Raw genomic sequence first — 12,699 nt, forward strand, 5'->3', positions numbered from 1 at the left:
CCCAAGCCATTCTAGGATTCTGTTCTAAGAAACATGGGGGTTTAAAGGTGTTTGCAATAGCTTAACAAAGCTGAATACAGTGGGTGAACTATGAACTACTTCAGCAGGAAACAGAAAGATTTTTTAAAAATAGGTCTGGAAGCTCTCTTGTCTCATTTGTTCTCTTGTGCTGGAGCAGTAACAGCTCTACCTTCACCATTTCAAACCGAGGCATTGAATCCTGAGTGCTGCATCCAGCCTACCCTCTGTAAGCTCACAAAGCTTTTCACTTTTGTACCTCAAAAGCTTTGTATTAGCTTTCCTCCCAGAAGCGTTAAAGCAGCCTTATCTGCTACTGAGGATTTGTCCTCAGGAAACCAGTCATGAGATACGAGGGTACATCTTCCTACATCACAGGTTCACGTTGCATCTGGCTCAGGAGATAGGAGGCCTCATGACTTTATTGCTTACTCATAACGTCTGGTGTGTGGGAGCAGAAGGGACAGGTGTTGCTATCCCCTGCTGCAGCTGTTGGTTTCAGTGTCGCTCCTGCACTGGCACAAACCTTGGCAGAGGGTGAACGCGGGGGTTTCGGTCACTTTGCTTTACTCTGGTGTGATCTTCCTGGAGCTGTTCTGACCTGCCTTCTGTCCCATATGAAACCAGAGAACAACTGTGGCTGGGGCTGCCAGACTGCTGCTTCAGGCTAAACTCATCTATATATTTATGTCTGAGATTTTTTTAGGAGTCTGCAGGAACATTTTTGCAGGTGGGAAACCTGAGCTTGAGAAATTGGAGCACCTTGGCTAAAATCATCCAGTACCAGTCTTGAGCTCTGCATGTAGGCCACACTATCTCCAAAATCCATACCCTAAAAACAACCTAAATGGAAACAAGAATCAAAAGAGCGGGCAGGTGTTACATTTATAACCAATACACCTCTGCAAGCACTGCAGTTGTCTTTGTTCATCATGCTGGAGTGTGTAATGAGAAAACTACAGCACCCACCCTGCACCACATCAGAAAATCATTGTGCTTTGGGGCCCATGCTACCTACAAGTGTCATTTTTCTGTACAAGCTGACAGAGTGGCAGTCTGTGTACTCTTCTGATTTAAACAAGACCCACAGGCCCTTCTTGGGCTGTTTGCACTATCAAAAGGACAGTGAAACTCATCCAGTGCTGATACAGAACCATTTGTAGCAACTCAGTATGTGGATGGGAGGTTAGGTATGCAGGGAACTGGTATTGCTTGTTAAGAGTTTGCAGCTCTTGAAAAACAGCATAGCTGTGTCAAATTGGGTTGGTGTGGTACCTTTCAGGTGGAGAGTGGAGCTAAATTGAAAGCTACTGAAAGTTCAGACATGAAGAGGAGTTTTCCTTGGCTTGCCTAGCAGAAATCAAGTGAAATGCCAAAGTAGTTGCTTGAAGTCTGAGAACATGCTGCCTGGGCTGTAGGTTCAGAGCAGGTTCTCAAACGTGCGGTGCTCCTGCTGTGCTTACTCATGTCATTGTTATTCCTGAGCAGCAGTTCTAGCTTTCCACAGTGGTGTTTTAGGATAAAAACAGCTTTCAGGTTGGTTCATTCAGTTTCAACTCCTCCCTTCTGGAAGGTTGTGCTGTAAAGACAGACATATGACTATACCAAGCACATTAAATGACAGCTGTTCGTTTTTTTTCCTGTGCCTAGATAAGACTCTTGTATCATAGGGAACTGTTTGTTGCTATAAAACAACTTGTGACCCATCAGAATAGCGGCCTGACATGTGAAACTTTTTACTTCATTCTGATTGTTCTTTACATTTTATGATGTTTGGTGCCTGGAAGAAAACAGTTTACCAGTGTTCATCATTGAAAACAATTTGTAAGGATTTATGAGATCCTGGTGCCAACACTAGAAAAAATAAACTTGTATATGAAATTATCAATCACTTTAAATTGACATGGTTTTTTTCTGTCTTGAGGAAAGATGGCCCCAGCTGTAGGAAGTATGTCTCCTGACTAGCTCTTCATCACATGAGAAAGCTCTGATTACTGTAGTGGCTTTAGTGATCCTCATTTTAATTTCTCAGAAGAAAAATGTGTACCATCTGGGAAAAGTTATTACTTCTGTTGATATGTTTGTTTGTTTGTTTGTTCTGGTTTTTTATAGATGCAGTAACCTACTTTTTTGCAGGTTTTGTTCTGTGCTTCGCAAGGTGCTGTGGAGTCTAGAAAGCTGGAATTGTTTGTTTATCATTTAGAGATCTTTAAACTAGCTGCTTATTTACAGCATTAGATTTAGGACTAGGGAAACCTTGCCAGAAAATTACTGCCTAGGAAAAAGTACTGAAAAGGGGTTGTTCCTGGAACAGTAAAATTGGTGAAATGGGGTTTGGTTTACCATGAGCTCCTGTTGAAACTCTGCAGGCAGCTCGAGCTATTTGCCATGTGGTCTCTAGAGAAGAATGGGTCCGTGATGCTGGTTTTCCCCTTACTTGGAATATTTGCAAGGAGGGGATGGGCCCTGGCTGAAAAAGCTCTTTTTTGACTATCCATCATTTGTGATGGGTATTCTGCTGTCAGATCTGACTGAAATTGAGTGGGATTTCTGTGTTGTCTGTCAGGTTTTAGTGGTGCTTGTAAGTAGTAACTGTGGGACATCTGAAGTCTCGTTACATCCATGCTGAGAGCACTTAAAATCCTGAACAGCATCAGGAGATACATCCTGAGCCTTCAGAGAGGCAGCTTTGAAGATGACAGCAGTTAGTGTGAAGAATGTGGGGCATATTCTGATTTTGTACTGTGAGTGCTCAAAACCCTATTGAAGTCATATCTATGTTTATGGGCTGAACTGTTCTGCTTTTCAAGTAAAATTTTCCTTTATTCTTTTGGCATTTAAACAAGATGGTCAGTCAGTTCATTCTGCACAAAAAGAGGGGGACACAATATCCACACAGTCCTTTTCTAAATTTTTTTTTTTTCCTAATGGCCTTTAAGTTATCTCATAGCCTTCTTTACAAGCAATGCTAAAGTAAATTCTGATGCTTCTTGGCCATCTCTCATTTTTGGAGACCAGCCATATACAAATGGTTGCACTTCTATCTCCCAGTACATATATAATTAAATCTGGCCCTGCAATGAAAGAGAGAGACTGAGAAAGTTCCTGAGCAGGAGCAGAGGCTGATTAATACAGATTATTAGAGATTGCTGATTGAAAGGCTGCAGCTGTGATTGCTGTAGCAGGAAGAAGGGAGCAAGGTCTTAGTGCTCATGATGTTGTCTGCCAGGTTTTGTCTTTAGTTTATGCTACAAAGGTGTTTCTGTGCGCTGTCCTGCATCCCAAAATCAAACACTCTGCCCATTGCCCCTCTGTACTTTAAGGGGATGTTACTTTCCTGAACTCCTCCCTAAAGCCATGTGTTTTGACTGAGCAGCTGAGCTGACAAGTATTATTTGGTTTTTTTCTGTGTTTTTCTTTAACAGGCAACTGCGATGTCGGTGGATTGCTTGGGACAGCGTGCTGTACTCTCGGGGTGAGTGTGACAGTCCCTGTTAGAAGTGACAGTCATTTCCACAAGCCAGACCAGCAGCCTTCAGGCTGACCTCAGCTGGAGGGTTGATGGATTGTTTCAGAAAGGTGCAGCTGAATTCTGTTCAAGGCTTAATGGAACCGAATCTGGGTCATGTTCCCAGTGGGGTTCAGAATGGAGAGACATCAACAATAGCACAATAAAATACTGGTGTGGCTTTCCAGGTAAATTATTTCCCAAATCTCCATATGGGAGATGGAGCATCGTGAGGTACTACTTGGATTGTCTTGAAATATGGATTAGATTATTTCTTAACAAAACTTTCCCCAAATATTCCCATGGGGCTCTCTGACCTGCTTCTCTGCTGGTTCAGTGTGGGATGATACTCATAAAACACAGTAGGTGCCACAGACTTCCAAGTTGCCCAAGTTTTCAGGAGATCTTGGTCTTATGTACCCACCTCCAGGGCAAGTCTTCAATCAGCTCAGCAGTGCCTTTCCAGCTCCTGCATTTTAGTACTACCAGCTATTCATGTCCCCCTGTCAGTGACACAATTGCCACACGAATTAGGATGTTCATTTCAGAATCATGTGAGTGTAGCTGATCTTTGGTCAGCCTTCAAGTAGCCAAATCCTTTGGTACAGCTTGAACCCGTGCTTGCTTCCATGTAAACCCTTAGTCTGGCAGCGCTGCACAGGAATAACAGGAGGAATGGCCAGTGCTTAGAGAACCTGTATGGTCACTTTGCAGCTGAGAGATGATGCTCATATGGTTGATTATGTAGGGTTCATTATGTTTTGATGCTGGTCTTCCATAGGGTTCAGGCACACAATTATTTCTGGGAAGTTTCTTTTGCTTGTAAGATGAATCACACAGGATGATACCTTGCTTTGTGGAGAATTGGCCACATCCAGCAGGATGTATGAGCTCAGGTTTGCCATCATGCAGAATTATTTCTGCTGCATTTAGAGTTAGCTAAGGTAAGTAATGGAACCAAATCTGTGCAGGACTGTGTCCACCCACGTTAACAAGCTGCTGCAGCTGAGCATGAGCTCTGTGCAGGTGTTTTTGTACTGTTGGTGGAACCAAGCCCTCAAACTGGTGTGGAAAGAAGCACCCACGTGGAATCATCTTTGTCAAGGCTCATTAACTCTTTCTCAGAGCGAGATATCCAGGCTGAAGCTGTTGCATTGCACTCCCAGGCCTGTGCCACTTAAGCTCTGCTGCTGCAGCATTAGGCCTGCAAAGCCTATTTGAATGCGTTTGCATCATTTCGCAGCACTTCCTTTTGTATCCAAGTTATCTGGATACTTTGTATCCAAGTTTTTCTGTGGTGTAAACTATCTATTGCATTTGAAAATCCTGTTTACTTTCACTGTGTCTTGTCTTTGTGGGGGGGGGGGGGGTTGTGTTTTTTTTTTTTTAAAGTCAATTTTGAATATGCAGTCAAATGTAGCATTTTCAGAAATAGTGTTTTCACTTGTCTAGTGAAATGCTTCTCCTCTTTTGGTTCTTGTGCATCTAGATACAAGGCTGTGAGCTCCATGTGATCTTGGGGTTTTGAGATTGGTCCTGTGAGATGCAGCCCCTTTGTGTCTGTGTGTTTTGCAGTCGCCGTTTCCTCTACATTGTCAACCTGGATGCACCAAATGAGGGTCACCGGAAGATCTCCCGGCAGAGCAAGTGGGACATTGGGGCGGTGCAGTGGAACCCCCACGACAGCTACGCCTACTACTTTGCAGCTTCGGTAAGTTTACTCATTTAAAAGCTGTAACTCATCGTCTTCTCTGGTATTTCTTTCATGGGTGAGCCTCTGCAGAGCTGGAAGGCTGTGTGGAGCTGGCACAGATGTGATTCTGCAAGTCACATTGCAAGATCAAGGCCTAACTCTGATTTACTGCCAGCGAGTTGTTCGGCTTGATGGCTTTCAGCTATTGGGCAGTCAGGGTTGAATCTAGTTTTGCTTTCTTGTCATTTACAAAACACTGCCAAATAAATCAAGCATCCAAATGGTCCTTTCCTGGAGTAAAGTGCTCTCTTTCTGATTTCCGGTCTGAGATTTGTGCACTTCTTGAATTTTTTTGCTCTGTGCTGTTTTGTTTTCACCTCCCTGTCTTGCTGCTCGGCTGTGGTGCACCAGGAAGTCTGTAAATCACATATGTCAATACTGGCGTGCAGTCTGGGGTTTGCAGCTGGGCAAGGACTGGATCAGTGGGGAGTTTCATGGGGCAGTGGGCTGGGCTGAAGAAGCAGTAATGGCTGTGTGAGACCAAGTGCAGTTCTTGGCTCTGCTCTATATTTGGTTGTCATGCTCTGCAGTTTGTTCACCCAGAGCTCTGCTGGTGGAAATCTCAGGCATCCCCCACAGCACTGTGGCAATTGGCACCAGCCAGGTGCAGACTGTTCCCAGGGTGAGCTGCCTTTTCTGATGTGTTGTGTCTGCTTTTGTAGCCTGAGAGTCCTGGACTAGCTAGGGATGGAGAAATCTCTCCATCTATTCTTTTGAGAAAACACCTAGTTGAAGGTGATTTCTTAGGATTTTTGTTCCTCTTGCTTCCTGGGTTTACTGTGTTTTTAATTAAAGGCAGTTTTAAAAGTGGACTGGTGCTGTCAGCTGGGAGCCTCTGCCTGTTTGCTCTCTGGAATTCCCCAGCCTGTGTCTTCCCAGCTCTGGCACATGACTGATGTCTTAAAGGTGCCTTCAGCAGTAGTCTGCTTCTGAGCAGAGAGTTAGTAAAACTGGCAAAAAGGTGTCCTTCAATGCCACTTCTGGATACAGCCTGTGGAAATGAAAACCAGGTAAGGAAGTGTACTGGGCAGGCCACAAGCGGAGCAGGAAAGCTTCTTTTCAAACACACTCTGGAGACAGTATCCAGTGATGAGTTCATGCTGATCTGAACAAGACCCTGCTGCAAAGGGGAGCTGTGCCCATCTTGGCCATCTGAGCACGCCTACTTCTTGCTGCTCTGAGTGGATACAGGAACCCATCTTGTTCGAGACTGAAACCAGGTATAGCTGGCATCAAACCTTGCTGCTTCTGTTTATAAACAAAGATGCTATGATGCTCTGGGGATTTGAACATAGTTGCTGACACACACTGGTTGAGGAATCCCCAAGATGAGATCAGGCAGCTTTTTCAGTTTGGGTCAAAAATAACACCTTTAAAGCCATTTCACTATGCTGAAGACAGACCAAGGATCTTATCCATCTGCATCCCTGTGGATAGAAAGGGATGTAAAATACTTCCATCCTGTTTGCCAGCAGCCTCATCTGGTTTGCAATCCTGTTAATTTGTAGTGGTACAGGCAGAGGGGAATCTGTCCTTGTGTTTAGCTTCTTTCCAGAAGAGCTGGAGCAAGTCCTTTTGCTGTGCTTGTCTGTGTCTGCCCTTTGGCTCAAGCATCTTTCTGGGGACTCCTAAGCTGTTGTTTCAGAAATGCTGTTTTTTTCAATTGTAAATCCGTGTTTTTTCTTTTGTGTGGCCACAGATTCTTGAACAAGGGGATGATGAAATTTTTGGAAGTGAATACTGATACTTACAAAAACCACAGTTTTTTAGAAAATGCTCCTGTTGGGAGGAGCAGTCTCTCTGGTGATCATTATCTTGTATCTTGTCTCTGGAGTCCTGGATAAATCCCACTGGGTAATTTCACTCTACCCGTTAAATACTTCTGTCAATGAGAAACATGCAAAGGGTTTTTTCTTGCCCTAAGCTCTTATGCAGCCCTGCTGTGAGCAGTTAGAGAGATGTCATATATTATTGCTGAGCTGGGATGAGACCTTCCTTCCATTTCAAAGAAAGCAGTAATGTTTTATCTATCTGCCGGTTGAAATTCACATGAAGCAGTTTTGGGGTAGGAAGAAAATCCACCACCACAAAAAAAAAACTGCCACAAAAATTGTAAAGTAACAGTTGGACTCAGTGATCTTAGAGGTCTTTTTCAACCTCAACAACTGTGTGTTTCTACGAAGTCTCTTATCTTTTACCTCATCTACCTAAAAGTCTGAAAAAAAGGGGCTAATGAAAATAACATTTTAAGGCCGTGTTCTTTCTGGATTTGCACAATCAGCATGAATTTCCAGCCATAATCCACTGTGCTTGGTACTCTGTATGCACCCACAAAGGCAGTTTCTGCCCCAGAAGGATTAGAGTTGGCCTGGCCTGAAGTGAACCTTGACTGAGACAGAACATGAACTTACAGCACAATAACTAGTTTCAAGTAACTTTGTGCGTGGCTGCATTTGGGCAAGGATTTATTCCTGGAATGAGTGAAGGAGCCCTAAGTAATGTTGTCATTGATACATCTGGTTTGCCTTTGTTTTTTACAGCTAGTGATAAACGCTTAAAGTTTTTCTCCTGGGTTGGCAAGAATGGGGGGAGTACCCTTGAGGAGGTGACCTTGAAAACATTGGACTGTATTGTTTGTATTTGGCAATCACACTCAATTATCCCAGAAGGGAATTGAGGGAGAGCTGAGGACAACCAGTGGTAATCTATCATCCCCCTCACCAAAAACTGCAGTTGTGAATCTAACAGACTGGCAGGGTATTCCTGCAGAGAGAATTTGTCTGCCTGTTGCCTGCAGTTACAGCATGTTGTTAGGAAATAAAGACTCTGAAAACATAATTTTGTGGATTTTGCAGTGTGGGATTTTTTTCTCCCGTTCTAGTTTATCTCTGGTTTTAAGTGGGTGTAATTAAAGTGTAAGCTTTTGAAAGTCCTTGATGTAGTTCATCTTTGCTTTCCTGCTTTGGGCAAGGACTTGGCTAATCACAGCATGACTCATTGATAACTGTGGTTGTTCAAAGTGAAGGAAACCTGGTCCTAACACACAGAACCATGTCCTGCCTTGGTGGTCTGAGACTGTCTCTCCTTTCTTCCATCAAATTGCAGAGCAATCAGCGTGTTGACCTGTATAAGTGGAAGGAAGGTAATGGGGAAGTTTGCACATCTCTGCAAGGACACACACGTGTGATCAGGTGAGGAACAAGCAATGTTGTGGTCTGCTGAGTGGAAAGAGATGCATTGTTTCATAGAAGCTGAATGTTTTGGTCCTGGCTTCACTCAGGCTCTGACCCTGTTTTTACTCATTTTGGATTGGACTGCCTTCCCATTTGGTGATGATGTTATGCATGAAGTGGCTCACCCCCTCATGGCTCCCTCAATATATCAACTTAGCCCTTGATGGCTTGAATGTCATTGCCTTAGGCTGCTGTCCTTGTAAAGAGCAGCAGCCATCATCTGGGAAACAGACAGCATGTTTATGAAGTTGAATCTCAGCTGTGTTTCTGTGTGATAGCAGCTTAATTAAGACAGGTAATCCCAAAGACCATGTTTAGAGAGTGTTACAATGGCGCAGGGGAGATTTTTACCTCTTGTTTTAAAGTCATATTTCAATGCTGTGTTGGAAATGCAGCTGAAGGACTGTTTTTACTCAAGCTTCTGACTGTGTAAAATATTTGCAGCCCTTGAAATGGCAGTTGTTTGGGCTGACTGGAGGCTGTTTGTGTCCCAGGTGCACTTGGTGTTCCCAACAGGGAGGCATCCCAGAGTGAGCAGTTGATGCCAAGGATGTGTGGTTACTGAGAACTCTTTGAGACAGTGTCCCTTTGCCTGGAGGGGAAAGAGCACACACACAGTAGCTGTAAAGTTCAGGGCTAGGAGGATGCTTCACTGGAATTTACTTAGAAGCATTTCATTGCTTCTTGGAATTTACTTAGAGAAATTATTAAGATCTTGATTTTTACTTTAAAAGTTTCAGTAGATGTCATGGAGCTGCTGTGAATTTGTTGGAAAATGTACTGACTGCTTGTGAGAAGTTGATGCAAACTCTGTGTGTGCTTTTCTTTACTGATCTATGATTTTTGTCATTGCAGTGACCTGGACTGGGCAGTGTTTGAGCCAGACCTGCTGGTCACCAGTTCTGTGGACACATACATCTACATTTGGGACATCAAGTAAGAATCAGTATGTTTCTTCATTTTGGGAAAATCACTGGACTCTTTTCCATAATTATCAGCTTGCAGGGCAAAGCACGCCCTGAAGGGTGCTGCTCTTTAGCTGTGCTTCCAGGGACTTCAGCTACTTCCCATTGTCTCCAAGACAACTTCTGCTCTCCTATTTTCAAGTCAGTTCAGAGTCAGTGATGGGCAGTAGAGTGGTACAGTTAAGCTACAATTGTCTGGCTTCACTCCCTCCCCACTTCAGCTATTTCCTCAGAGGCTTTTCCTGAAGCCCAAGGGTGTTCTACTTGTTGGGGTTTTTTAGCTGAATTAGTGAGCACCATTTCATGATCCTATAGCCATTTTCTACTAAATTCAGTGATTGTTGCTGGTTCTCCCTCAGTGGTGGGAAGACTGACAATGGTATTCAGGAAGGTTTTCCTGTTTGTACCTTGCCTTGTTTCCTGGTGCTGCTTTCTGCAGGAATATTTTCAGGGTAGCAGATATTTCCAACTCTGTGTCCAGATTTAAGCCCCACATTTTATACCTGAGAAGCCAGGAGCTGGCACTGTGACTGCTGGGATCTCTTGCTGGCTGTACAACTCTTTATAACCTGCAGCAAATCACTTTCTTCCTGTCTGCCTCCCTTGCTCAGTTATAATAGGAGGATAATTATATAACCCCACTGCACCAGGCTACCCGGAGGCTTGCTTAGCTCCTATGAACAAGCACTTAGATCTTTGGTTAAATGGTGCTTGAGAATGACAATATATTATTAATGTGTAATTAAAAGACATAGAGATAAAATAACTGCCGGTTGTTTTCCTGTGATACTATCTTAATACCAAGCAGAAAAAATAGAGATTTCTGAAGGTTGTTATCAAAAGTCCTCCTTTAACTCTGTTGTTCCCTTCCATTGTTTTGTGTCTGTATCACTTGCTTAGAACTGCTTCCTTAGGCAGTCTCTGAAAGCTTCTACATCCCACTTGTGCTAGGAAAGACTCTGAGCTTGCTGTGGCACTGAGGTCCTGGCACTGCTGGCCTCCAGCAAATTAACATCCTGCTGAAGTGACTGTCTTTAATGACACCCTAGGGAGGTAGCCCTGCAGTAAGGGCAGCTGGAAATTCCCCACTTAATTTTTCATACAAAATAACTTTTTGATTAAGCAGAAACTCTTAGAGGGAGAGATGCAGTCCATTCCGGAAAATGTTCTGCTTTTCAGCAAACAGAAAAAGCTGAAGACAATATTTCTTATTTTCACTGTAACTTACCATGAAAGAGCAGGTGAATTCCTGAAGAGCAAGGCCGGGAAGTAAATTATTGCCTTGATCTATGCCCTGGCTGCTAGGAGTTGTCATGGTGCCGCACTGGTTTCTGCCATTGCAGAATTAGGTTTGTAGACAGACAGAATTTGGTCTGCACCCAGCTGGGCTGATTTTCTACTAATTTTGTTATTATATGCTAGACATGAAGTTTTTACTCTGTAGTAACTGCTCCATCTGCTTTGAATCAGGATTTGCAAAGGCTCGACAAACGCATCAGCGGCTTTTGTCGAGTGCTTCCACAGCTCTGTTTATTCCTTTAATCCTCCTTGGAAAGGCTGTTTCGTTGCTTCCTGCAGCAACAATTTGTGAGCTCTGTTTCCTTGCCTATCCAGTTGCAATATGCCAGACTTCGTGTATGTTTCTCCTCCCTCTAGTCCAGTCCAGCTCTGTCCTCTGTCCTAAACTTCCTGCTGCATGTGCTGGCAAGACAGGATCATAGAATGGTTTGGGTTGGAAGGGACCTTAAAAATCTAGTTCCATCCCCCTGCCAAGTGAGGGGACACCTTCCAGTAGACCAGGTTGCACCAAGACCCATCCAGCCTGACCTTGAACATTTCCAATATGGTTGTTGTCCTCCAGCTGGTCACCTTTATTCCATTTAATGCTGGTGATTTTTGGTAAGCAGAAGGTACATTAAGTCCCAAGGCAGCAATAACGTTAGCACTGAAATAGCAGGGAGCTTGCTGGGAAGGGTGGACTATGCTGTGTATACTCACAGAGGCCACATTGTATTTCAGAGACACCAGGAAGCCCACAGTCTCACTTTCTGCAGTTGGTAAGTCTGATTTGTGTGATGCAGGCATTAAACAACATTTCTTTTGCATGCTTCTACTGTTACTCTTCCCTCCCTTCACACTCTAAGGCCAGGCATGGCAAAGTACAGATGTGCCACCATGTGTGATTGTCCCATGTAGGAGCAGGCTGAGAGGCTCCAGTTCACAACTCCTTTTAGAGAAGCAGAATTCAGAAGAGATGTGGAGCCCCTTGAGGTTTCCAGGCATGGAGGGCAGTTATAGTACTTGGACTTGCTGCCCTAATGTTGGTGAATGGCCATGTGGAGCTTCCTCCCTGCTTTCCACCTTGTTGGGCTGCTTGTCCTGGGTTGCTTGCCTGTAATTTCCTCACGTCCTTTTATGTTTGACTGAATCAGCCAAGGAACTAAACCATGCCTCAGGCAATTCTCTGTGCCAGCCTGTCCCCTCACTCACTCAGGGTTGGGTACAGCAGCTGGCTGTATCCACTTCCCTGCAGCACCTGCAATATGCAGGGAGCACACAGGGTGCTATCTTTGGGCTGTGCTTGTTCTGGAAAGGCTCTTGTCCTGGCTGCTGGCAAGGTGAATGTCCAGCCCCTGTAATACCACCTGCTGGCAGGTGCTGTGTATCTGTCCTCACTGGCTGCAGCTGGGACTGGGCACAGATGATGAGCAAAACGTCCTTTCCCTGAGTTACCATCCCCAGTACTGGAGCAATCCTCACAACGTGTAACTCTCATGGCTCTGCTGCTTACATCTCCTTAGGCTACACATCTGCAGCAGCTCCCGTTCCCCTCCCAGCCAGCAAACCTCTCTGTCACAGAAATGCAAAAGCCTTACTGAGTCAGAGAGAGGCAGTGGTCGGTTCTGATGTCTGGGGTGAGGTTTCATGGCTGAACCAGCCCAGTAGCCTTCTCAGAAAGCCTCCTTCCTTCCTTCCTTCCTTCCTTCCTTCCTTCCTTCCTTCCTTCCTTCCTTCCTTCCTTCCTTCCTTCCTTCCTTCCTTCCTTCCTTCCTTCCTTCCTTCCTTCCTTCCTTCCTTCCTTCCTTCCTTCCTTCCTTCCTTCCTTCCTTCCTTCCTTCCTTCCTTCCTTCCTTCCTTCCTTCCTTCCTTCCTTCCTTCCTTCCTTCCTTCCTTCCTTCCTTCCTTCCTTCCTTCCTTCCCTCCTTCCCTCCTTCCCTCCTT

The 12,699-nt window shown here is 44.5% G+C and overlaps 1 protein-coding gene across 6 annotated transcripts in view; it reads left to right on the top strand.

The window, feature by feature from the left end:
- Nucleotides 1–12,699, top strand: part of WDR59 (WD repeat domain 59) — a 55,097-nt gene that overhangs the window by 809 nt on the left and 41,589 nt on the right. For all 6 annotated transcript variants that reach the window (XR_009278377.1, XM_058846081.1, XM_058846083.1 and 3 more), the window contains exons 2-6: nt 3,444–3,493; nt 5,102–5,237; nt 8,385–8,470; nt 9,368–9,448; nt 11,497–11,534. Coding sequence is in view for 5 of the 6 variants with exons in the window: in XM_058846081.1 (XP_058702064.1) it covers nt 3,444–3,493; nt 5,102–5,237; nt 8,385–8,470; nt 9,368–9,448; nt 11,497–11,534 (391 nt within the window). In the remaining variant the exon portion in view is untranslated. The remainder of the gene's footprint in view (nt 1–3,443; nt 3,494–5,101; nt 5,238–8,384; nt 8,471–9,367; nt 9,449–11,496; nt 11,535–12,699) is intronic.

This window comes from Poecile atricapillus, chromosome 10 (assembly GCF_030490865.1).
Source record: "Poecile atricapillus isolate bPoeAtr1 chromosome 10, bPoeAtr1.hap1, whole genome shotgun sequence".
In the NCBI taxonomy this organism is placed as follows: domain Eukaryota; kingdom Metazoa; phylum Chordata; class Aves; order Passeriformes; family Paridae; genus Poecile; species Poecile atricapillus.